General features: G+C 51.7%; 3 protein-coding genes across 4 annotated transcripts; 2 read left to right on the top strand and 1 right to left on the bottom strand.

The window, feature by feature from the left end:
- Nucleotides 1–8,835: 8,835 nt before the first annotated feature.
- On the bottom strand, nt 8,836–11,774 carry LOC131926685 (heat shock 70 kDa protein 1A). The gene has a single exon (XM_059282240.1). It carries the CDS (start codon nt 11,581–11,583, stop codon nt 9,655–9,657), a length of 1,929 nt encoding a protein of 642 aa, XP_059138223.1. The 5' UTR covers nt 11,584–11,774; the 3' UTR covers nt 8,836–9,654.
- A 537-nt stretch (nt 11,775–12,311) lies between these two features.
- LOC131926686 (heat shock 70 kDa protein 1-like) lies at nt 12,312–17,302 on the top strand. The gene is made up of 2 exons (XM_059282241.1): nt 12,312–12,445; nt 15,046–17,302. The coding sequence occupies exon 2, from the start codon at nt 15,059–15,061 to the stop codon at nt 16,982–16,984; it is 1,926 nt and encodes a 641-aa protein (XP_059138224.1). The 5' UTR covers nt 12,312–12,445; nt 15,046–15,058; the 3' UTR covers nt 16,985–17,302.
- A 3,473-nt stretch (nt 17,303–20,775) lies between these two features.
- Nucleotides 20,776–23,872, top strand: Lsm2 (LSM2 homolog, U6 small nuclear RNA and mRNA degradation associated). Of its 2 annotated transcripts, none has more exons than XM_059282285.1 (5): nt 20,776–21,014; nt 21,569–21,636; nt 23,362–23,392; nt 23,501–23,560; nt 23,668–23,872. In XM_059282285.1, exons 1-5 carry the CDS (start codon nt 21,012–21,014, stop codon nt 23,791–23,793), a joined length of 288 nt encoding a protein of 95 aa, XP_059138268.1. In that variant the 5' UTR covers nt 20,776–21,011; the 3' UTR covers nt 23,794–23,872. The 2 variants fall into 2 exon arrangements, with proteins under 2 accessions (XP_059138268.1, XP_059138269.1); XM_059282286.1 differs by lacking the exon at nt 20,776–21,014 and adding an exon at nt 21,045–21,286.
- Nucleotides 23,873–24,542: the final 670 nt, after the last annotated feature.

The following is a 24,542-nucleotide window of genomic DNA, read 5'->3' as shown; positions in this document are numbered from 1 at the left end:
ACTGTGACGGCGGTACTAAGGACAGGGTGAACTTAGAGTCCTTTGGTTCTTCTGGCTGTGCCCGCCGCCCCTCACCAGTCACCTCCTGTAGATGGAGAGACCTCGGATAGCATCACACCTCACAGTGCATTTAAAGCCAAGTGCTGGGTGAGACCCTCAGGCAGAGGTGTTGGGCTCCTGCTTAGCTTTTTCATCAACGTTCAGTGCCCCATCTGTTCCTGTTTTGATTATAAATACATTAGTCATCGGTGATCTTCTTCCTTGCCCCCTGCCCCTCTTCCTGCTCCTGTGTAAGGTGTAAAGACCCTAGTTAGGTTCCTGAAACCACAGTAAGAGGCTGCTGGATATGGTGGCCCGTGCTTGGGAGGTGCAGGTAGGAGGATCAGGAGTTTGAGGCCAGCCTGGGCTACATTAGAGCCTGTCTCTCTCAAAAAAGAAAAAAAAAATGAGGGTGCATTAGAACCTTAGTTCTGAGGTAACAGGCAACAATCCACGGCAGGGAGAGACTATATACATGAATCTTTTTTGTTTTTCTTCCTTTTATTTATTATTTATTTATTTATTTTTGGTACGGTCTCATGTAGCCCAGGTTGTCCCTGGACTTACTGTGTAGTAGTCAAGGCTGGCCTTAAGCTCTTGGTCCTCCAACCTTTACTCCCAGGCATGCACAAGCACCACGGCACCACGGGCTACCTGTAGGTTCCTGAGTGTGAATTGGAGGAGGCGGTTGGAGGGGACCCTGCTTTTGAACACAGCTCCTTAGCCTCTTCCTGTGTGTGCATGCATAAGTCTGTATCTCCCTGGAATCAAGGGCATTTCCTTGTTTGTGCTGTAGTTTGCTGATCTCAGCCAGTGTTCTGAAGATGCATAGATCCCCTGTGTGTGTCCTTGGCAGGCTGCAGCTCGTTCCATAGTCAGAGCTAATGAATTCAGTTCTAATGAATCACCACCCCGATCTAGTCAAACTGGTTAAACTTCAAGGGTTTTTCCATTACTCTGTGCATCTCTGCTGGGGATTCCTCCAGGAGTCCATGTTAGCTGTCTAGTCACTTCCAGAGACCTTCCTGCTTCCCTCCCCCAGAGGCCTGCTCACCACCGTCTGTGGCCACTGATAGTCCTGGGTTTATTCCTTCTGCCCTGTGAATCAGCAATACTTAGAATACATCTTTAAAAGAAACTTTGAGACAGCGTCTCATTCTGTAGCAAAGGGTAGTCTGGAACTCCCTGCCAGGAAGGCTGGCCTCAAACTCACAGAGATCCACCTGCCTTTGCCTCCCAAGTGCAGGGATTGAAGGTGTGCACCACCACTGCCAGAATGATCCTCTTTTCTCACTCACACAAGTGCTAGGATTAACCAGAATGACCACCATCCCCGGCCCACGTCCCTTTCTGCATAAGAAGATATTTGAAATGTCCTGTCTTTTTAGTCTAGGCGCTTCAGAGAGAGAAGCACAGTGATGGGTTTAATTCCTGGGTGGGTGGAGGGTCGGAAAGAACCCCAAGCTGCTGGTAGAATACATGCTTAGAATCCAAGACACCCTGGATTTAATTTTCAGCCTGCCCCCCCCCCACACACACACACCCCCACACACACCAAGAGGACTTGATTCATTCTGGAATTAGGTTTTATTGAGTTCCATATTTGGAAGTAACAGAGTTCAGGGTTCCGAACTGGAAGGCTGTGAAGGACTTTTAAGGGGTGGAGAGCACCAGGGGCAGGGAAGGATGCCAAGAACACTTGAGGGGAGAGAACTTTCCTCAGCCCGAGGCTGCAGCGTCTTTTTCCCTCTCTATTGGGGAGGAAAACAGTTAATAGAAACAGCCCAGTTTCCCCTCAGTCCCCTTGTTCTTAAAAGATGACACAATTCTAAGCACATCCAGAGGAGACGAAGGGAACAAGTCATGTGAACCCAGAGGCAGCCTTTGGGGTTTGTTTCTTTTGTTCTGTTTTTGAGACAGTCCAAGCTGGCTGGAACTCATGTCGGTTCTCCTGCCTCAGCTGCTCAAAGGCTAGTAGAGCAGGCACAAACACCACGCCCTGCTGAGGCAGGCATTCTTAAGCAGATTGTGAGGGCTTTGGTGGCAGAAGAGCTCTGGAGATTTCCAGCCAGTGGAAAAACACTCTGGGTAGGGGAAGACCTGTGTTTGTGTTTGGAATCCACCTCAAGGATAGTTTTTGTTGTTAAAAGTGGGGGGAAAAAGTACTTGTATGCTACTAAATCACCCAAATCTCTATATGATCATCTCAAAAGTAGAATTAACAGTAACATTCAGGCAGCTGTGATGGTGTGCTCCTGTAGTTCCAGAGTGGGAGAGGCTGAGGCAGGAGGATACTGTGAGAGCATGTCCAGCCTGGGCCATCTGAAGAAACCCTGCCTCTAAAAGCAAACAGACGGTGCTGGTGCTGAGCTGTGTGCTGGCCTAGTGTGCACAAAGCCCACGATTAAACCTGCTCCCACAGAAACCAGGGCAGGTATCACACCCTGTGATACCATCAGTGGGGAGCGAGAGGCAGGAGGAGCACAAGTTGGAGGTTCTCCCTGGCTACATAGTGAGCTTGAAGACACTACCCCTTGTCTCATGAAATAAACACCCCCAAAACCCAGACAAAACAAAACAAAATCTACTTCATAGCGTGGCGGTATCAAGAATTAGTTGGGGCTGGAGAGATGGCTCAGAGGTTAAGAGCACTGACTGCTCTTCCAAAGGTCCTGAGTTCAATTCCCAGCAACCACATGGTGGCTCACAACCATCTGTAATGACATCTGGTGCCCTCTTCTGGCCTGCAGTCATACATGCTGTATACGTAATAAATAAATCTTAAAAAAAAAAAAAAAAAAGAATTAGTTGACTAACGCTTCAACAGCTGTCACACTGTGTGCTCTGCAGTTTTTCCCTTCTGTGATGGGCAGTCCCTCACACTCAGGTCCAGCTACTCACTCATTCTTGGTGAGGTCCTCACAAAGCTGGGGACCCACCAGCACCATGGAACTACTTTAAATTACTTAAATCCAACATAAGAACTGGGGTAAAGCCAGGTGTGGTGGCTTATATCCGTGGTCCCAGCACTTGAGAGGAAGAGATGGAGGGATGGAGGGATTGTCACATTGTCCCAAGTTTGAAGCAGCCTGGTCTATATAGCAAGTTCCAGGCCAGAAAGGACTCCATAGTGAGACCCTTCTCCAAAACCAACCACTAAATGGTATCTCCCGTCTGCTGCAATTGTCTAGCACGAAAAAAACTTTGTCTTTAATTTTCTAGCACCACAAAAGGCACAAGTCAATTATGATGCAAAGTTGGAGAGTATTTTTAAGGTTTATTTTAACACTGTGTGTGTGTACAGCGGTGCAGGTACCTGCAGAGGACAGAAAAGGCATTGAATCCCCTGGAACTGGAGTTACAGATGGCTGTAAGTTTCTAAACTTGGGTCCTGGGAACCAAACGCAAGTCCTCTGGAAGAGCAGTACCAGCTCTTAACACAGAGTCACCATCTTCCAGCCCCTAGTTGGAGTTTATTCAAAGACTTTTTTTTTTTTTTTTTTTTTTTTTTTTTGACATAGGTTTTGAGGGAAAGAGTTAAACCAAACCGAGAGGCACTTGGGAGTAAAGTGAGACTCACCTGACAGCATGGGTGTGGGCTTTTCAAAGAAGAGTGGCAGACACAAACTGCTATGGCCCTGACCTGCACAACCACGATAGACACACATTGCCCACGTTGCACAGGAGACCGTTTATAATGCTGGGTACCCGAGGCACCTGCCTGTCTGGGACTCACATAGCTTCATAGCTCCCCACTTTTTTTTCTGAACCCCACGAAAGACTAGGGCGAGGCAGAAGGCAGTAGCTGAAAGGCCAGAGCACATGTCTTCCAACACCCGCCTTTCTGCATCAAACCTTCTCTCCACTCTCTGAAGGTCTGCACTCACAGCAGAGCAGCGGAGTGGAGGTCAGGCCTCTGTGAGCTCTAGGTGCATGCGGGTTAAGTGATGACCCAGGAGCTTCCCTCCTGCCCCTCCCCCTCATGGCCCTGCACTTAAGCTCCTGTCTGACCAGGCTTCCAGCTTCTGCTTGTCTGCCTCAGACGGGAAAGGAACACAAGCCCTGTATCCGTGGCAAGCTGGCACACAGCTCACAGAATCAGCTGGATGTTAAATGTACAGCCTGACCACACTTGCTGCCCCAGAGCAGAGCTGAGGGGAGGGGGAGACGCAGGCAGGGGAAGAGGGGGAGACGCAGGCAGGGGAATATTTCGCTTTGTTAAGAAGTGTTCTGGAGAACGAGGACAGGGCAGTTCCTTCCAGGCCATGCAGTTCCTCCCAGCACAGTCGGCAATAAAAGCAAAGCCTGACAACCTGGGATGGACAGGAAAGCGGTGGGGCCCCGCCCCCTTTCCCTTGCTGCTTTTTAAAAGTTATTTAAAGTTTTTATTTTGTGTGTTTTTATTTTATTTTTATTTATGAGTGCTTCATCCGCATGTATGTCTGTGCACCCCTTGTGTGCCTGGTGCCTGCCGAGGCCAGATGGTTGTGAGCCACTATTTGGGTGCTGGGAACTGGACTTGGGTCCTCTGGAAAAGCAGCCGGTTCTGGGTCATCTCTCCAGCTCCTTCCCTTGACATTTAAGTTGCACCTGGTTTTTGCTTGTTTTTTGGACTCATTCTGCAGGCCATGTGAGCCTTAAACTCCCAGCAATCCTCCTGCCTTAGCCCAGCAAGTACTGGGATTACAAGTTTGGGTCACCTTTGCGGTGCTCCAGAAGCCTCCTCGCCCTCTTCCTCTTCCTCCTCCTCCTCAGCCTCCTCTCTCCATCATCATGGACGTGTGTGTGTGTGTGTGTGTGTGTGTGTGTGTGTGTGTGTGTGTCTATGTAGATCAGACTGGACGTGTGTGTGTGTGTGTGTCTATGTAGATCAGACTGGACGTGTGTGTGTGTGTGTGTGTGTGTGTGTGTGTGTGTATGTGTGTGTGTGTAGACCAGACTAGTCTTGAACAGGGACCCTCCTGCCTCCACGTTCCCTTTGCTAGTACAGGCATGTACCACACTCAGGGACCCTCCTGCATCCAGGTTCCTGGTACAGGCATGCACCACACCCAGCTCTAACTCATCAGATGGAAACAATGGAAAGTTCTGTGACTTTTACGATACTGAGCCAAACAAACTGGGTGGCTGCTGTGAGAAAACAGTCCTCAGAAATGAAAGTAGGGGAGCGTCTGGGTGGCTTCACCCCCACCTGGGGCAGAGCCTCTGGGTGGCTGCCCCCCACCTGGGGCGGAGCGTCTGGGTAGCTGGCCCCCCTCCCCCCACTTCCCTCTGTACCCATCTTGCTGACTGTCCATCAGACTGTAGAGATGGTAACTGCCCTAGTATTGCTATGATGAAACGCTAAGACCAAAAGCAAGGTGGGAGGAAAGGGTTTATTTGGCTTACACTTCCACATTGATGTCACTGAAGGAACTCAAGCTGGGAAGGAACCCGGAGGCAGGAGCTGATGCAGAGGCCACGGAGGGTGCGGCTTACTGTCTTGCTCATTTGCTCAGCCTATTTTTGTTTTGTTTTGTTTTGTTTTTTGAGACAGGGTTTCCCTGTGTAGTTTTGGTGTCTGTCCTGTCCTGGATCTTGCTCTGTAGACCAGGCTGGCCTTGAACTCACAGAGACCCACTTGGCTCTGACTCTTGAGTGCTGGGATTAAAGGCATGCACCACTGCAGCCGCCTGGCTCAGCCCATTTCTTGTAGAACTCAGGACCACCAGCCCAGGGATGGCACCACTCACAGTGCGCTGGGCCCCCCCACACCCATCACTAAGGAAGAAAATGGGTTGGGGGAGGGGCGGAGAGGGGGATGGAGTGGGAGGAGGGGATGAGGGCTGCAGTTGGGATGTAAAATAAATAGATAAATAAACAGAAAAAGTAAAGAATATGTCCTGTAGCCAGGTCCTCTCTCAGTTGAGGGTCCCTCCTTTCAGATGACTCTAGCCTGTGCCCAGCTGACATCAGATCAGCCAGCACAATCCGGTTAATGAAGCATCACTGAAAGGCCCCAGCACAGTGTCTACTCTGGTCACAGCCCTCCAAAGTTGAGGTCTTTCTGATATGGAGGCGCTATATTGTCAGGTGACACCCCCCCATGTATGTTCACTGGAATACCTTAAACGTGGGTGACAAAAACTGCCAATGTGGCCCAGCAGGATCAGTAAGTGAAAGTGTGTGCATGCAAGCCTGACTACCTGAGTGTGATACTCCAGAGACCACAGTGGAAGAAGAAAACTGCCTCCCCAGAGTTATCTGCTGACCTGCACGCGCATGTACCCAAACTTACACACACACATGACATTAAAAATAATCCCAAGTGTGATTTCTATTCCAGCATTCTTTCAGAAATAACTGTGAACAAAAGTATCAGCCCAACGGGTTCATTCCGGATCCCACCCCCACGCCCCCATCTCCTCCCTGCCTGCCACTTCCACCCCACCCCCACCCTGTGCTGAGGACGACCCCAGAGCTGGTTGGTACCCATCGGGTTTTTACTGCTGAGCTGCATCTCCAGCCCCTAACACCCCTACGTTTAAAGACTCTGGCAGTGAGGGGGCCAGCCTGGACTATGAGAGAACCCAATTCAACCAACAAACAACCCAACCACAGAAATCAGGAACCTAGGCTTAAGAGGAACCTCAGTAAAACAGCTGCTTAGCATCTGCAAGCTCTGGGTTTGATTCCCAGAACAACAAATAAAGCAAAATAAAATTGCAGGGCTAGGGTATGTAGCTCAGTGTAGAACTGGCCTCAAACCCCAGCACCACACACACAGCAAAAAAAGACACAGGACAAAACAAAAACAAAAGCCAAACAAATAAACAAAAAAAATTATAAAGTAGGCATGGTATAGCTATCCACGTCTGTAATCCAGCACTTGGGAGGCTGAGGTATTAAAACTCAATTCAAGCCCAGACTGGACTACATGTTGAGTTCCAAGTCAGCCCCTGCCTCAAAGGCTTTGTTTCAAGCAGGTTTAAAAAAAAAAAAGGAAAAAAAAATTGCCCATAATCTCAACTGGGTAGTAAGGCCTAACTCAGCCTAACTTAAAACATCCAAAGTAGAAGATGAGGGCCAAAGAGAAGCTTCAGTGGGTAAAGGTGCTGCAGATTTGTTCCATGCTCAGGACTGACCAAGAGGGTGAAAAGAGAGAACTTTCTCCACAGAGGTCCTCTGACCCCTGCATGAGTGCCTTTGCACGTGCATGCCCCACACCGTGGTCCTCTGACCCCTGCATGAGCGCCTTTGCACGTGCATGCCCCACACCGGGGTCCTCTGACCCTGCATGAGTGCCTTTGCATGTGCATGCCCCACACCGTGGTCCTCTGACCCCTGCATGAGTGCCTTTGCACGTGCATGCCCCACACCGTGGTCCTCTGACCCCTGCATGAGTGCCTTTGCACGTGCATGCCCCACACCGTGGTCCTCTGACCCCTGCATGAGTGCCTTTGCACGTGCATGCCCCACACCGTGGTCCTCTGACCCCTGCATGAGTGCCTTTGCACGTGCATGCCCCACACCGTGGTCCTCTGACCCCTGCATGAGTGCCTTTGCACGTGCATGCCCCACACCGTGGTCCTCTGACCCCTGCATGAGTGCCTTTGCACGTGCATGCCCCACACCGTGGTCCTCTGACCCTGCATGAGTGCCTTTGCATGTGCATGCCCCACACCGGGGTCCTCTGACCCTGCATGAGTGCCTTTGCATGTGCATGCCCCACACCGTGGTCCTCTGACCCCTGCATGAGTGCCTTTGCACGTGCATGCCCCACACCGTGGTCCTCTGACCCCTGCATGTGTGCTTTGGCATGTGCATGCCCCACACCGTGGTCCTCTGACCCCTGCATGAGTGCCTTTGCACGTGCATGCCCCACACCGTGGTCCTCTGACCCCTGCATGTGTGCTTTGGCATCTCCATGCCCCACACCGCGGTCCTCTGTGCGTGTTTGGTGTCTGCATGCCCCACACCGTGGTCCTCTGTGTGTGTTTGGTGTCTGCATGCCCCACACCGCGGTCCTCTGTGTGTGTTTGGTGTCTGCATGCCCCACACTGCGGTCCTCTGTGTGTGCTTTGGCATCTGCATGCCCCCCTCCATGCATAAATGCAGTAAAAACTTACTAAGTAAAAGATGAGAAGTAGGGATTGCATCCTCAACCTGCTCTGTCAATTCTCACTTTTATTTATTTATTTATTTATTTATTTGGTTTTTCAAGACAGGGTTTCTCTGTGTAGCTTTGCGCCTTTTCCTGGAACTCACTTGGTAGCCCAGGCTGGCCTCGAACTCAATCCCAAGTGCTGGGATTAAAGGCGTGCGCCACCACCGCCCGGCTTTTTTTTTTTTTTTTTTTTTTTTTTTGGTTAATTCTCACTTTTAAAGCACACCACCCCCGACCTTTCACTATTTTATTTCATCCCTCCCCCTCCCCTCTTTTTGCTACAGAAGTGTGTAGACTAAGTGAACCCCTCATCCCCTCTTCTGAAGTCATTCTTACATCCGCTGCATCATCACCACCCTGTTAGGTGCCCGACTTCTGAAACCCCAGGCCCCAGCCTCAAACACCGGGGCTTTTTTTTTGGACAAGCCTCTCCCCCACCTCCGTGAGAATTTATCTCAGAACCTCAGTCCCAGAGGGTTGTTTGTTTGCGCTGACTCATTTCATTTTCCTCACACAAACGGATCACACTGCAATGTTCCCTCGGTCCTCCAGGCCCCTGTCGGGATAAAATGTCACTGTTCTGTGGCCAAAACTGTGAGAGACAGACGCAGCAGCTCCTGACCTCCAAATACAACAGTCACACAGATGTGGCAAGTTATACTGAGTTTATTTTCAAGTAACAGTAGAAACTGACCTGAGCTCAGTACGAATATGTAAAAAACAAGGTGAACAAAGGATGACAGTATAAATCAGCCCCAAGTTTACCCACTGGAAGGAAATACAGCTCAACAGTTCAACAACAAAACTTCAAACACTAAAGTATAAACACAAGGAGAAGCAGTCCAGAGCCTCCCTGCTTCATAGACAAACGTGGCCCATGGAAGGCACCAACTTTAGGGTACCTCAATAGTGTGGCTAAGGGCCGAGTCCAAAGACTAAAGAACCCTAAAAATATACTTAAGATATTTCTTTCTTTTTGGTATTTTAGGGAAGGTCCCTCTACATAGCCATGTTTAAACTCACTATATAGACCAGGCTGGCCTTGAACCAACAGAGATTAAGGTGTTCACCTATGGCTGGCAACATATTTCTTTCTAAAACTGCACACACAAAAAACTTCTTTGGCTTTCTCTTATTGCAAGCCAAAATCAGATAAACACACTATTACGTTATAAAGACATTTGCCAACTTGGTAGTCTGGCAAAACAAATCATACAGTGTGGCAGTGTTGTACTGAAGGCAGGAAAAAAAAAAAAACCACCCTCAGGGTAACTAATGTGCTAACTTACAGTAAATATAAAGAACATGAGTTATTCCACAAAGTATATAAAGTTTCCCTAGGACTAGCAACGTAAGTGCAGAATGAACTCAGGAGCTAGGGACCAACCCTGACAATACGCAGCGCAAGGGCAGTCCTCAAGGGCCACAGCCCGTGTCCTAGATGACCCGGGGAGGGCAAGGAAGGGTCTCTAATCCACCTCCTCGATGGTGGGCCCTGACCCAGAGCCCCCCTTGGGCGCCTGGGCCCCGAAGCCCCCAGCCCCGGGAGCACCCGCACCCTGCTGGTACAGCCCGCTGATGATGGGGCTGCACACCTTCTCCAGCTCCTCCCGCTTGTGCACGAACTCCTCCTTCTCGGCCAGCGTGTTGGCGTCCAGCCAGGAGATGACCTCCTGGCACTTGTCCAGCACCTTCTTCTTGTCGGCCTCGCCGATCTTGCCCTTGAGGCCCTCGTCCTCCACGGCGCTCTTCATGTTGAAGGCGTAGGACTCGAGCGCGTTCTTGGCCGCCACCCTCTCGCGCTGCACCTCATCCTCGGCCTTGTACCTCTCGGCCTCCTGCACCATGCGCTCGATCTCCTCCTTGCTCAGCCGGCCCTTGTCGTTGGTGATGGTGATCTTGTTGGCCTTGCCCGTGCTCTTGTCGGTGGCCGTGACGTTCAGGATGCCGTTGGCGTCGATGTCGAAGGTCACCTCGATCTGGGGCACGCCCCTGGGCGCCGGCGGGATGCCGCTGAGGTCGAAGCGCCCCAGCAGGTTGTTGTCGCGCGTCATGGCCCTCTCGCCCTCATACACCTGGATCAGCACCCCGGGCTGGTTGTCCGAGTAGGTGGTGAAGGTCTGCGTCTGCTTGGTGGGGATGGTGGAGTTGCGCTTGATGAGCGCCGTCATCACGCCGCCCGCCGTCTCCAGGCCCAGCGACAGCGGCGCCACGTCCAGCAGCAGCAGGTCCTGCACGTTCTCGGACTTGTCCCCCATCAGGATGGCCGCCTGCACCGCCGCCCCGTAGGCCACCGCCTCGTCCGGGTTGATGCTCTTGTTGAGGTCGCGCCCGTTGAAGAAGTCCTGCAGCAGCTTCTGCACCTTGGGGATGCGCGTGGAGCCGCCCACCAGCACCAGGTCGTGGATCTGCGCCTTGTCCAGCTTGGCGTCGCGCAGCGCCTTCTCCACGGGCTCCAGCGTGCCGCGGAACAGGTCCGAGCACAGCTCCTCGAACCGCGCCCGCGTGATGGACGTGTAGAAGTCGATGCCCTCGAACAGGGAGTCGATCTCCAGGCTGGCCTGCGTGCTGGACGACAGGGTCCTCTTGGCCCGCTCGCAGGCCGTGCGCAGGCGCCGCACGGCGCGCTTGTTCTGGCTGATGTCCTTCTTGTGCTTCCTCTTGAACTCCTCCACGAAGTGGCTCACCAGCCGGTTGTCGAAGTCCTCCCCGCCCAGGTGCGTGTCGCCCGCCGTGGCCTTCACCTCGAAGATGCCGTCGTCGATCGTCAGGATGGACACGTCGAACGTGCCGCCGCCCAGGTCGAAGATGAGCACGTTGCGCTCCCCCTTGCCGGACCGGTCCAGGCCGTAGGCGATGGCGGCCGCCGTGGGCTCGTTGATGATGCGCAGCACGTTCAGACCCGCGATCACGCCCGCGTCCTTGGTGGCCTGCCGCTGCGAGTCGTTGAAGTAGGCGGGCACCGTGATCACCGCGTTGGTCACCGGGTGGCCCAGGTACGCCTCGGCGATCTCCTTCATCTTCGTCAGCACCATGGACGAGATCTCCTCGGGGTAGAAGGCCCGCGTCTCGCCCTTGTAGCTCACCTGCACCTTGGGCTTGTCGCCGTCGCTCACCACCTGGAAGGGCCAGTGCTTCATGTCCGACTGCACCACCGCGTCGCCGAACTTGCGGCCGATCAGCCGCTTCGCGTCGAACACGGTGTTCTGCGGGTTCAGCGCCACCTGGTTCTTGGCCGCGTCCCCGATGAGCCGCTCGGTGTCGGTGAAGGCCACGTAGCTGGGGGTCGTGCGGTTGCCCTGGTCGTTGGCGATGATCTCCACCTTGCCGTGCTGGAACACGCCCACGCACGAGTAGGTGGTGCCCAGGTCGATGCCGATCGCCGTGCTCTTGGCCATGGCGCCGCTGGCTCTCCGCTGCCGGGGTTCGGCGCTCTGCGTCGGGGAGGCTGCGGGGGAGGCTGGTCCTGGCCGGGGGTCGGGATCTGGCCGCGGGTCGGGTTCGCGCAGCTCGGCTTCTCTCCGCTCCGACGGGAACCGGGGACTCCTGGCTGGGAGCGCAGTTGGCGTCTGGAGCTCTGCGCACCGCCCCGCGTCTTTATGGAGCGCCCTCCGGCCCCGCCCGCCCTCCCCCGGGCCAATCGGCGAACTGGAGGCGGCCGTGGGGACCGGAATCTTCCAGCAGCTTCTCGTCTAGTGGGCCTTCCCCGCCTCCTTTGAGTCACCGGTGTGGAGGGAGCCGCCCCGGTCCAGAACTCTCCAGACAGTCCTGGGTTCGGCTGGAGAAACGGGGTTCCTGGGGGGCGGGGAGGGGGCGGGGCGGGCTGGCGCCACTGTTGCCATGGCGACGCATTACGGCGGCCTCCGTGGAGCTGACTGTAAAGGTCACCGCCAGCTCGGTGCTGTGGACAGTTGGTCGTGATCTGGGGGGTTCCGCTGGCTGCCGCAGTGCTGACTTTGGGGGTCGAGCTGCGGCTGTAACTCCCCCTCCTCCGCTTGGGTGACCCGGGGAGAGGCCCAGGGGCGTGTCTGGTGACGTGTCCCCTCCGGTCGCGTTACAATGGCCGTGCTGGCTCTGACCTCACCGACTAATTTAGGAATCCCAGGCTCGGTCCCAGAACAGGCTCAAAGTTGCCGGGAGGGGCGGGGTGGGGGGTGGGGGGACCCCGGCTGCGCGTTTGGATGATCCTGGAGCTCCCCGCTCGTAGGGGCTCAGCGACCTCAAGTTTTCCAAACTGGAGCGAAGGCGGAGAGAAGCCAGGTGAGCCGTGAAGGCTCTGGTTGGAGTGGGGCAGACGGCTGTGTCCCCGTTGGTTCTTATTTGAGAAGGGCCGAGACACTTCTTAGGTTTGATTAATTTACAGACAAGGTCTAGTGGAACCCGCCGCTCTGGTCTCTAGAGTGTTGGGATTACTAGTGTGGCCCTCCCCACACAGACCCCAGTTGTTTTACCTCTGGGGTGGGGGTTGGAACCAGGAAGAGTGTCTCTTGAGCGACAGGGGTGGCTGGAATGCGCCTGAGCTCGGAATAGGGAGCCGACACCTTAAGACCTTTTTGAATGTTATTGGCACCAGAAGACAGGAGTCATAATCAAGAGGATAGAAACTGGGTGTAGAGATGCATGCCTGTGATCCCAGCACTCAAGATGTTGAGAAAGGACGGCTACGGGGGTGGAATTTTGTCTTAAAAATACACAGAAAAATCTCCCTGTTGTGCCCTACTTCTCAGAAAAATTGACTGAGGCTCAAGCCTCTAATCCCAACTCTTAGGAATGGAGGCAGGGGCATTGTCTGAGCTAGATAGAGAGACGCCGGCCTTAAAAAAAAAAAAAAACAACCCACAGACATTCCACTCATGGTGGCAAGCACAGCAGTGGTTACTGTAATCCCCACTCCCAGCTACTCTGGAGGCTGAGGAGAGGGCCTGCAGGCACCACCTAGCAGAGAAAGCATGAGGAGACCCATTTTGAAAAGAGTCCCTGTTATAATGAGTATTTCAAAATGAATGTAGGTGAAGGTTCATTACTGACAGAAATTTAAACCTTTCAGTGAAGCCTACTGGGGCAAGGTTCAGCCTAAGCAGGGAGCCAGCTTGGTGGTGGAAAGTGGCCTGTGTGTGCCTCCCGGATCACGTTGCTGTAGCCAGACAAACAGACACGTGGGAGCCTTGGGGCCTGTGCTCTGAGACACTACTGCAGGGAAAACAGCCACTGTGGGGTGCAGCTCAGGGACACAGCCCTTGCCTAGCATCTCCAAGGCCCTGGGTTCCACCCCTAGCACACAGAGACAAACCCAGAACCCATCCCAAAGATAATTTCAAAGAATAAAGACAGTGGAAGGTGGGTGGAGTGGGCATTTTGACAATGTTTATTTGATATTTTTCAGAGTGGCAAACTCGTATAATGTATAAACTATAAGCACCAGACACCTTTAAAGCTGAGGCCGAGCACCTTTCTCTCCTTGTTTCCCATTTCTTACAAGAGGGGGAAACTAGGAATTGTAGGACGTCTGAGATAGCTCAGACACTAGTGAAGAAAAGAGCCTACTGAAGTGACTCATGCCTGTCACGCCAGCATTTGGGAAGCTGAGGGAGGAGAACAGCTGCCATGTTTGAAGCTAGCCTGTGATGCATGGTGAGTCCCAGGCCAACCTCCTGGGCCACAGAGTGAGACACTGCCTTAAAACACCAAATAGCAACCCAAAATGACCTCCGTAGGCTAGGGAGGTAAGCTCAGTGGGCGAATGTTTTTGCATGCAAGCATGCAGACCTGCGTTCAGGCCCCAGAGCCCATGTAACAGAACAGCAAACCGAGTGGTGGCCTGCAAGGAAGATGCTTCACTGGGCTCTCCGGCCAGCACAGCCTAACGGGCCAGCGTTTGAGGACAACGAGAGAGGTCCTGTTTCAACGCGGTGACTGGCAGATGAATGACACCCAGGGTTGGCCCTGAATCCACATGTCCATGCATACACACCCCACACCCAAACAGCAAACACAAAACACCAGCTCTCAGTGTAGGGCTTCTTTCTGTGCAGAGGAGGCCAGTGAGCCTGGGGTATCTTATCTTTGTTGTTGTTTTTTGTTTTTCGAGACAGGGTTTCTCTGTGTGGGATATCATTATCTTCATGCTTGTGGTTTTAAAAAGACAGAGTGATGGACCTGGAGAGCTGGCTCAGCAGTTAAGAGCACTTACTGCTCTTGTAGAAGACCCAGGTTCAATACCCAGCACCCACACGGTGGCTCACGACTGTGTGTAAATAACACCAGTCTCAGGGGGTCTGATGCCCTCTCCTGACCTCCTCGGGACATACACACATGAAGACAAAATGTTCATACAAAAACATTTTTTTAAGATTTATTCATTTATTATGTATACAGTGTTCTTCCTGTATGTACTCCTGCAGGCTAGAAGAGGGCACCAGATCTCATTACAGATGGTTGTGAGCCACCATGTGGTTGCTGGGAATTGAACTCAGGTCCTCTGGAAGAGCAGCCAGTGCTCTTAACCTCTGAGCCATCTCTCCAGCCTCCACAAAATAATTTTTAAAAATTAAAAAACAAAACTGACTGAGGGCTCAGCCATTAAGAGCACATCTCTCCTTGTAGAAGACCTGAGTTTAGTGCCTAGCACTTACCCACGTTAGGCAGTTCCCAAGTGTGTGTAACTGACTCCAAGGGCCTCCCATACCTCTGACCTCCACAGGCACCTGCGTTCATGTGCATATGCCCACACAGACACACATGCATACACACAATTAGAAATAATAAGTCTTGAAAGTTACTAACTGATCAATAAATAGCTTAAGTTTTATTTACAAGAATCACTCCCCTAAATATGATTATAAAGTCTCATTTCTCCACAGGCCTCGGAAAACCATGGCTGCTAATAAAGGAATGGCCATAGGCATCGACCTGGGCACCACCTACTCGTGCGTGGGCGTGTTCCAGCACGGCAAGGTGGAGATCATCGCCAACGACCAGGGCAACCGCACGACCCCCAGCTACGTGGCCTTCACCGACACCGAGCGGCTCATCGGGGACGCGGCCAAGAACCAGGTGGCCATGAACCCCCAGAACACCGTGTTCGACGCGAAGCGGCTGATTGGCAGGAAGTTTAACGATCCGGTGGTGCAGTCAGACATGAAGCTTTGGCCATTTCAAGTCATTAACGAAGGGGGCAAGCCCAAGGTGCTGGTGTCCTACAAAGGTGAGAAGAAAGCCTTCTACCCCGAGGAGATCTCGTCCATGGTGCTGACCAAGATGAAGGAGACTGCAGAGGCTTTTTTGGGCCACAGTGTCACCAACGCGGTGATCACGGTGCCAGCCTATTTCAATGACTCTCAACGCCAGGCCACCAAAGACGCAGGTGTCATCGCAGGACTCAATGTGCTGAGAATCATCAACGAGCCCACGGCGGCTGCCATTGCCTATGGCTTGGATAAAGGAAGTCATGGAGAGCGACATGTGCTCATCTTCGACCTGGGCGGCGGCACGTTCGACGTGTCCATCCTGACGATCGACGACGGCATCTTCGAGGTGAAGGCCACGGCGGGCGACACGCACCTGGGCGGGGAGGACTTCGACAACCGGCTGGTGAGCCACTTCGTGGAGGAGTTCAAGAGGAAGCACAAGAAGGACATCAGCCAGAACAAGCGCGCCGTGCGGCGCCTGCGCACGGCCTGCGAGCGGGCCAAGAGGACCCTGTCGTCCAGCACGCAGGCCAACCTGGAGATCGACTCCCTGTTCGAGGGCATCGACTTCTACACGTCCATCACCAGAGCACGGTTTGAAGAGTTGTGTGCGGACCTATTTAGAGGCACCCTGGAGCCCGTGGAGAAGTCTCTCCGGGATGCCAAGATGGACAAGGCTAAAATCCATGACATTGTTCTGGTGGGCGGCTCCACGCGCATCCCCAAGGTGCAGAAGCTGCTGCAGGACTATTTTAATGGACGGGATCTCAACAAGAGCATCAATCCCGATGAGGCGGTGGCCTATGGGGCGGCGGTGCAGGCGGCTATTTTAATGGGGGACAAGTCTGAAAAAGTACAAGATTTGCTGCTGCTGGACGTGGCTCCCCTGTCTCTAGGCCTGGAGACGGCGGGCGGCGTGATGACTGTTCTGATCAAGCGCAACTCCACCATCCCCACCAAGCAGACGCAGATCTTCACCACCTACTCGGACAACCAGCCCGGGGTGCTGATCCAGGTGTACGAGGGCGAGAGGGCCATGACGCGGGACAACAACCTGCTGGGGCGCTTCGACCTGACTGGAATACCCCCTGCACCTAGGGGTGTGCCCCAGATCGAGGTGACCTTTGACATTGATGCTAATGGAATTCTCAATGTCACAGCCATGGACAAGAGCACGGGCAAGGCCAACAAGATCACCATCACCAACGACAAGGGCCGGCTGAGCAAGGAGGAGATTGAGCGCATGGTGCAGGAGGCCGAGAGGTACAAGGCGGAGGACGAGGGCCAGAGGGAGAAAATTGCTGCCAAAAACGCCTTAGAATCCTACGCTTTTAACATGAAGAGCGCCGTGAGCGACGAAGGTCTGAAGGACAAGATCAGCGAGTCTGATAAAAAGAAAATACTGGATAAATGTAATGAGGTCCTCTCCTGGCTGGAGGCCAACCAACTGGCTGAGAAAGACGAGTTTGACCATAAGAGAAAAGAGCTGGAGAACATGTGCAACCCCGTCATCACGAAGCTCTACCAGGGAGGGTGCACCGGCCCCACCTGCGCACCGGGGTACACACCCAACAGGGCTGCCACAGGCCCTACCATCGAGGAAGTGGATTAGCCTTTTCTGGAACCACAGGGTGCTAGGGAGCCTCTAGGTGAATCTTATTCACCTTCAAACATCACTCTGACTCTGGAACTGACTGGACTTAAGACTACGTCGCCATCCTTTGGGACTCTGATGGGGAAGTCTGTACTCCATCTTCTCATGTCCCTACCCTCTGTCTATGACCCTGAAATGACCTTTAGGAAAACCAGGCCCCTCTTGGAACCATTTGAAGAATTTGGATGTCTGTTATTTATGAGCCACACCCCACCTTTCTCCTTCCTGTGTGGATGGTTATTTGTCTCTCAGTAAAGTTGTTCCCAAAGGAAATGACTCCCGATGTCTTTTGATGTATTTATTTAGTCATGGCCTTACTGTGTATGTCTAGCTTACTTGACCCTATGTAGGCCAATTTGTCCCCTCAATTGCAGCAATCCTCCTGTCTCTGCCACCTGTGTTCTGAGATTACAGGCATGCACTGCCATTCCCAGCTTTGTTTTTTGGAGGCAGGGTTTCTAGGTTAGCCTCAAACACTCTATATCTAAAAGTGACCTGCTCCCCCCTCAACCAGCTTACTTTCTGGCATTTTAAGCTGTCAAATGTTCCTTGTAAAGTAAGAGAGGGGAGCTCACAGCTGGGCGGTGGTGGTGCACGCCTTTAGTCCCAGCACTCGGGAGGCAGAGCCAGGCGGATCTCTGTGAGTTCGAGGCCAGCCTGGGCTACAGATCGAGTTCTAGGATAGGCTGCAAAGCTACACAGAGAAACTCTGTCTCGAAAAACCAAAAAAAAGAAAGACACAGGACATGAATTTTCTGTTTGTGAGTTCATTGTGAACAATTAGCCTGCTAAGGGCCAAGTTCTTGGATTTGTGCAAGTTCAGCGTCTCCAACAAAATTATTTTGTTTTGTTTTTGTTTTTGAGACAGGGTCTTATATAGCCTAGGTCTGCTTTGAACTCCTGTTCATGCTGCCTCCACTTGCATGGTGACCGGAATTACAGAACATTACACCTGCCAAGAAAATATTTTCTAATTCTCAGACACCCTGGGCCCATATGAAGAACTTGCGTTAGCCACAGTTATGTGGCTGCAGCTTCTAATCAATGACAGGTTGGTTTAGGTTCAAGTGTTAAGGATTCTGCTGAACCTGGTAACAGATCCTGCTTGATATCTTGATGGATCCAGATCTGAACACAGTGATGTGCACCGGTAACCCCAGAACTGGGGAAGCAAAGTGAGAAGGATCCTTGGGTCTTGCAGATGAGTCAGTCCAGCTGAATGAGCCAGTGAGATCCAGGATCCATGACAGACCCTATCTCAAACAATGAGATGGGGTCTAGAGAGACGGCTTAGTGGTTAAGAACACTTATTGCTCTTCCAGAGGATCAGGGTTTGATTCCCAGCACCTCTCTGGTGGCTAACAACTATCTATAACTCCAGAAGACCCAACCTTCTCTTCTGGTCTCTGGGAGCACTGCACAAATGGCACACACCCGTGCAACAAAACACCCTTACACATAAAATGTAAAAAAACTTAAACAAGGTGGAAAGTGGTTGAAGACAGAGTCCATCTCTGGCCTGCACAGGCCTGCATGCTTCAGGCCCCCCCCCCCCCCCCCCCCCCCCCCCGCTCCCCCACCACACACACAGAGGAAACCCTGGCTACTCTCTATTTTGCATCCTGGCACACTGTAGAGAATTCTACCCTGTAATCAGCAGGCCAGATACTCAGAATTTTTTTTTTTTTTTTTTTTAAAGATTTATTTATTTATTATGTATACAGCATGTATGACTGCAGGCCAGAAGAGGGCATCAGACCTCATTACAGATGGTTGTGAGCCACCATGTGGTTGCTGGGAATTGAACTCAGGACCTCTGGAAGAGCAGCCAGTGCTCTTAACCTCTGAGCCATCTCTCCAGCCCGATACTCAGAATTTTTGTACCTACAGCCAGCCTCAAGAGACAAGACAAAACATTCATCATCGAAACAGCAAGCCTTTCCTTATATATCCAGGCATGATTCCCACACAAGTGTCCCACAGATACAACCCAGCAACTTCCCACTTAATTATTATTAAAAACAACAACAAAGCCTTTCCTTTCCCCAGCAGCACCATCCCTTCTCTGGGAACCTGCCTGATGAGACTTTTGTTTTTTCCCCTAAGGTACTATACCTGACAGCAGTCCCACACACCCACCCCCATCCACTCCTTGTTTCCCTTCAGAAAAGGGCAGGCCTCCCAGGGATATCAACCAAACACGGCATATCCAGTTGCAATAAGACTAGGCATCTCCCCTCATATTAAGGCTGGACAAAGTGACCCATAGGAGTAAAATGGTCCCCAAAGCGTGCAAAAGAGTCAGAGACATCCCAGTTCCCACTGTTAGGAGTCTCACAAGAGGACCAAGCTACACAACCATAACACATATGGAGAGGTCAGTCCCATGCAGGCTCCCTGGTTGTGAGTTCAGTCTCTGTGAGCCTCTATGAGCCCAAGTTGGTTGATTCTGTAGGTTTTCTAGTTTTTTCTAGTTTTCTACCCCCTCTAGCTCCTACAATCTTTCCTTCCCCTCTTCTGAAGGATTCCCGGAGCTCTGCCTAATGTTTGGCTGTGGGTTTCTGCACCTGTTTCCTGCTGAGGCTTTTGTGGCATCTTTTATTAAAATTCTCCATTTTTATCAGTCAGCTCTTGTGAACTCCTTCACAATCGGAATGTTTCAAGCCTGTTAACGTTGTTCCCAGAACATCCAAAGTAGTATTTGGAGGTGAGGTATTACAAAATACTTCAGGGCTGGAGAGATGACTCAGTTAAGAGCATTTGTTGCTCTTCCAGGGGACCCATATTCTATTCCCAGCACCCACAAGGTGGCTCACAACAGTCTATATTCAATCCCAGGTCCTCTGAAGCCTTCTTCTTACCGATACTCACAAAGTGCAGACCTAACATGCAGGCAAATACATCCATACACATAAAAGTTAAAAAAAAAATGTAATTTCTACCACTGAGCTACAGTCTGTTTAGTCCTTTACAAACAAGGCCTATGTAAAAGGTAAAAAAAAAATACGGACATTAGAGCTGGGGTTGTTGGTCACTGGTGGATTTGCTTAGAATATGTAAGTTCTGGTTCAAGATCCAGAAAACCCCATCCCCCTAATCCCACAAAAGGCTGAAAATGAGGAAAGCTTACTTACTGAAAACATTTGGTAAGAATCAGGATTTATGGGCTAGAGAGATGGCTTAGAGGTTAAGAGCACTAACTGCTCTTCCAGAGGTCCTGAGTTCAATTCCCAACAACCACATGGTGGCTCACAACCATCTATAATGAGATCTGGTGCCCTCTTCTGGTGTGCAGGCATGCATGCAGGCAGAACATTGTATACATAATAAATCTTAAAGAGAAAAATCGGGATTTGTCTTCAGGCCCCCCTTTTATTTCTCTCTCTTCCCCGGCCCCTCACACCCGCACCACACAACATGTGTGTGTTGATGTGTATTTTGCTCCCTTTGACACAGGTCTTGCTATGGTAGCTCCAGTTTGGCCTCTAAGCCAGAATCATCCTGTCTCTCTTCCAGGAGGGCATCAACCCTGCCCAGATCTTTTAAATTTTAAATTTCACTCATCAGAGAATACGCAAATCATAGTTTTCTCAAGCTTCTCAACAATTCTCAATAGGAGAGTAGGGTATGAGCAAATCAGGCTGAAGAAAAAAACCTCCAGGAGAGGGGCGAACTACCTTGAACGCGCAGCTGCCACGGCGCACGCATGCGCAGTAGAAGCAGCTGCTCAGGAGGAAGTGGGAGACCGGAAGGCCCGCCCCCTCTCGGTTTGGCGGTCCTCTCTGCTCTTCCCCACTCCGCTCCCTTAGAGCCCGGATTCGGCCGCGCGCTCTCGGTCCGGCGTTTTTCGCGGCTCCCCCTTGCGCCTGCGTGATCCTGTCCTGCCCCACGCGCGGGCTCGCGCTCGGGCTCCCGCCCGGCCTCAGGCCCGCGACCCCCGGCCCTTCCCTTCGCGGTCCCGGCCGCCGCGCGTGGCGCCAGCACCATGGTGGGTACCGTGACGTCAAAAGGGAGCGCCGCCGCCCGCCGCGGGCCGTTCGAATGTGCCGGTCCGGGTGGCACTCCGTGGCTTTGGGCAGGAGTCAGGCCCCGGCTTCTCCCTCCAGCCTTAGTGCCCACACCTCACCTTGGGGAGACTCCCTGGAGCAAATGGTTTTTTGGGGGACACTCCCAACAAATCCAAGAGAAAGCCCACGGGCCCCGCGGGGGACCGGAAAGCTAGCTTTGCGTTTCCCTGCTGCAGATCAGGACTCTTGGAGGGTGCGGGTGGGATGCGGTCTGCATTTCACTGGAGAAAATGTCCAGATTCCCTGCGGGCGGGCGGTTCTGAGAGTGGGTCCCGGCGCCGAGGGGTGCAGGGCCGTCACTGCGGCTCAGTGAGCTGCGGAGTATCTGTGAACAGGTCGTTGTTGCTCGTGGACTTTTGAGAAGTTCTGTAGTCGGTGGGGACACAAACACTAGTATTTCACAATGCCGGCCCGGGGTTCCTCCTCCTCGGACTTTTCATGTGATAGTTACCCCTCCCTCCCTCTTTTCCAATAGCTCTTCTATTCCTTTTTCAAGTCCCTTGTGGGCAAGGATGTGGTCGTGGAACTCAAGAATGACCTGAGGTAGGTACCTACCTATAGCAGCGACTTGGTGGAAGGTGGGGGTGCCCGGGGTCCTGAACCCTTTTTTCTCCTCAAAGTTATTTGAGAGAGCAGGTGAGCCAAACACAGAAGAAATAAATAGCTTGTGCCTGAAGGGTAAAGATTAGTTTAAGATTGCCGGGCATGGTGGTGCACGCCTTTAATCCCAGCACTCAGGAGGCAGAGGCAGGCGGATCTCTGTGAGTTCCAGGCCAGACTGGACTACAGAGTGAGTTCCAGGATAGACAGGTCTACACAGAGAAACCCTGTCTCGAAAAGGAAAAAGTATTTGTTACACAAGTAAATATATATGTGCAGGCAGACTCGCACTATGCCCTTTAAAATATGCTAAATAACTAATAATTCTAGTAAATATGCTTATTGTTCTCTTGAAGAGAGATGCTTGTAGCTTTGTAAATAGCCAGAAAATTTAAATAATTTAAATATCTGGCATTAACCCCTCAAAAATGTAAGAGGTTAGTTAAAATTCAATAGGGAGCACTTTCCTAATAAAACCCATTAATATAGGAATGAGCTGTATTGGTAGGGAAAGCAGCTGGATATAGCGTACATGGCATAATATCCATTTAGTTAAAGGAAATGTAAATAGAACACTAATACGGTCTCTCTGTACTGCATCTGCATCTACTGCCTTCTTGTACAATTTGCTTCTTAGTCATTCAGGAGAGAATAAAAAAGTAAGTTTAGCTCCTTTGTGTAGACCTAGGGCTCTGGTCCCAAAGCAGTAAGTGTTTAGAAATAGCTGTTGGAGCTGGAGGGATGACTCTGGTTAGAAAAGCTTGCTGCTGTTCCAGAGAACTAGAGCTCAGTTCCCAGCGACTCCATTAGGTGGTCTTGTGTTTGTTGAGCTGCATACAGCCACCTATAACTAAGCTTCAGGGGATCTGATGCCCTCTGCTGGCCTCAGTAGGTGCCCACATGCACATACACACAGATAATAAAAATCAGTATTTAAAAAACAGCTGACGCTTTTGGGAGTTGGCTGATCTGACTGTCATATTCCTGTTTGTTTGTTCTAAATTTGAGTAACTTACATGACCTCTCTGAATTCCTGGATGGCATTAATTACTTTTTACAAGATGGCTATAGAAGGGCAGTGGTGGTGCACTCCCCGTAATCCCAGCCCTCAGAGGCAGATCTCTGTGAGTTCGAGGCCAGCCTGGTCTACAGCGGTAGTTTAGGACAGACAGGGATACACAAAGAAATACTGTCATGAAAAAATAAACATGAAGAAGACTGCTACAGAGTGAGTCCCAGGACAGGCGCCAAAGCTACACAGAGAGACCCTGTCTCAAAAGCAGAAAAGGTGACTGTAAATGACGGCTCCTGTTCATAGTTCCAGAACTTCGGATGCGGGGGCAGGAGGACTGCCACAGTTTGAGATCCGCCTGGGCCAGAGTGCGAACCTGTCTTAAAAAGGAAATACAAATATTAGGCAGAATACAGGCCTGGCCTGCAACCGTTGAGTAGTAGCTGTTGATAAGTTGGTGGAAGGGGAGACTTGTGTCCGTAATGAGGAACCATTCTGAGAGGCTTTACCTTTCCAGTTCAGAGTTCACAGATGCCGTCCGTGGCTCTCCCTTCTCTGCTTCACAGCCTTGACTTCTCCCCCATATTCTTGTTTTAGCTCTGCCATGCTGATTTCAGTGTAAATTAATTTGGTTCTTCCCTTTTTGCCCTTGACAGCATCTGTGGAACCCTCCACTCTGTGGACCAGGTGAGATGTAGTGAAGGCTCACAGTCTGTACTTGGGGAACAATGGGAGAGTGGAGGTGGATTCCTGCATCTTGTCTCTAGGGTTAATGATGGTGTTCCTCTTTCGTAGTACCTCAATATCAAACTAACCGACATCAGTGTCACAGACCCTGAGAAGTACCCTCACATGGTGAGTTGGGGCCAGCAAGGAGGAGGAAACCTTTAAAGCAAGAGGCCCCTGGGTGGCTGAGAGGCCACATTCTTCATGGAGGTGCGTTCCCATTTGTCTGTTTGCAGCTATCAGTCAAGAACTGCTTCATCAGGGGCTCAGTGGTCCGGTATGTGCAGCTGCCGGCCGATGAGGTGGACACACAGCTGCTACAGGACGCGGCAAGGAAGGAAGCCCTTCAGCAGAAGCAGTGATGCACTCCCCCCTTCGGTGACCCATAACTTGATGTCCAGCTGAGGACAGGGACACCCTGCCCAGTGCTTCCTGTGTCTTTTGTTTTGTTAATGTTTTTTTTTTCTTTTTAATTGAATGGATGAAAGGGATGATAGTCAGGAACAACTATCCTCTTGAGAAGGGAGGATGAGAAAGCTGGGGACTGTAAAACGTTCCTGGTCCCCACCTTACTCTCCCTTTCCCTGGAGATGGTGGGAGCTTCCTAGGTCTTTCCAGGGCAACACGTGAATGGAAAGAATCTGTCCCGCATCGGGAATAAAATTTATGATCAAACAGTTCTGTTTTTGTGGTCCGTGTTTGGGCAGGGAGGTGGGAAAGGCTGTTTCACCTACACTCCAGTCCTCTGCATTCCTCCCTGTCCCCATCTCCGGAAATCCAACCGAATTTACCAGCATTAATGTGCTCCTGCCCCAAAGCTTGTAAACCTTGCCAGTATGCCTCATCGGGTAAAAGGCGCCAGCCGCCAACTGTGACTTGAGTTGATCCCTGGGACCCACTTGGTGGAAACAACTGATTTTTCTCCACATTCGCTGAAGTGCACACAATAAACAATAAAAAAATAAAGCAGTGGCGGCCCGGCAGCACTGCAAACTTACTCTCCTCCTAGCCTTTTGCCTTTCATTCCCCTGCCCTTCCTTTCACGTGAAGGAACTCTCAACGCTTTGAGCTTTTTCTCTGCGGTGCTGGGGTTCGATCCCCGGTCTCCCGC

This window comes from Peromyscus eremicus, chromosome 16_21, assembly GCF_949786415.1.
Source record: "Peromyscus eremicus chromosome 16_21, PerEre_H2_v1, whole genome shotgun sequence".
NCBI lineage: Eukaryota > Metazoa > Chordata > Mammalia > Rodentia > Cricetidae > Peromyscus > Peromyscus eremicus.
Note: the sequence above shows the minus strand (reverse complement) of the source record. Positions and strands in the feature narration are given on the sequence as shown.

Coding starts and splice junctions, on each gene's coding strand:
- LOC131926685 (XM_059282240.1), bottom strand. CDS start 11,583: ATGGCCAAGAGCACGGCGATCGGCATCGACCTGGGCACCACCTACTCG.
- LOC131926686 (XM_059282241.1), top strand. CDS start 15,059: ATGGCTGCTAATAAAGGAATGGCCATAGGCATCGACCTGGGCACCACC.
- Lsm2 (XM_059282286.1), top strand. CDS start 21,068: ATGTGCCGGTCCGGGTGGCACTCCGTGGCTTTGGGCAGGAGTCAGGCC. Junction 21,287..21,568: donor CAGATCAGGACTCTTGGAGG/GTGCGGGTGGGA, acceptor CTTTTCCAATAG/CTCTTCTATTCCTTTTTCAA. Junction 23,393..23,500: donor CCCTCCACTCTGTGGACCAG/GTGAGATGTAGT, acceptor CCTCTTTCGTAG/TACCTCAATATCAAACTAAC.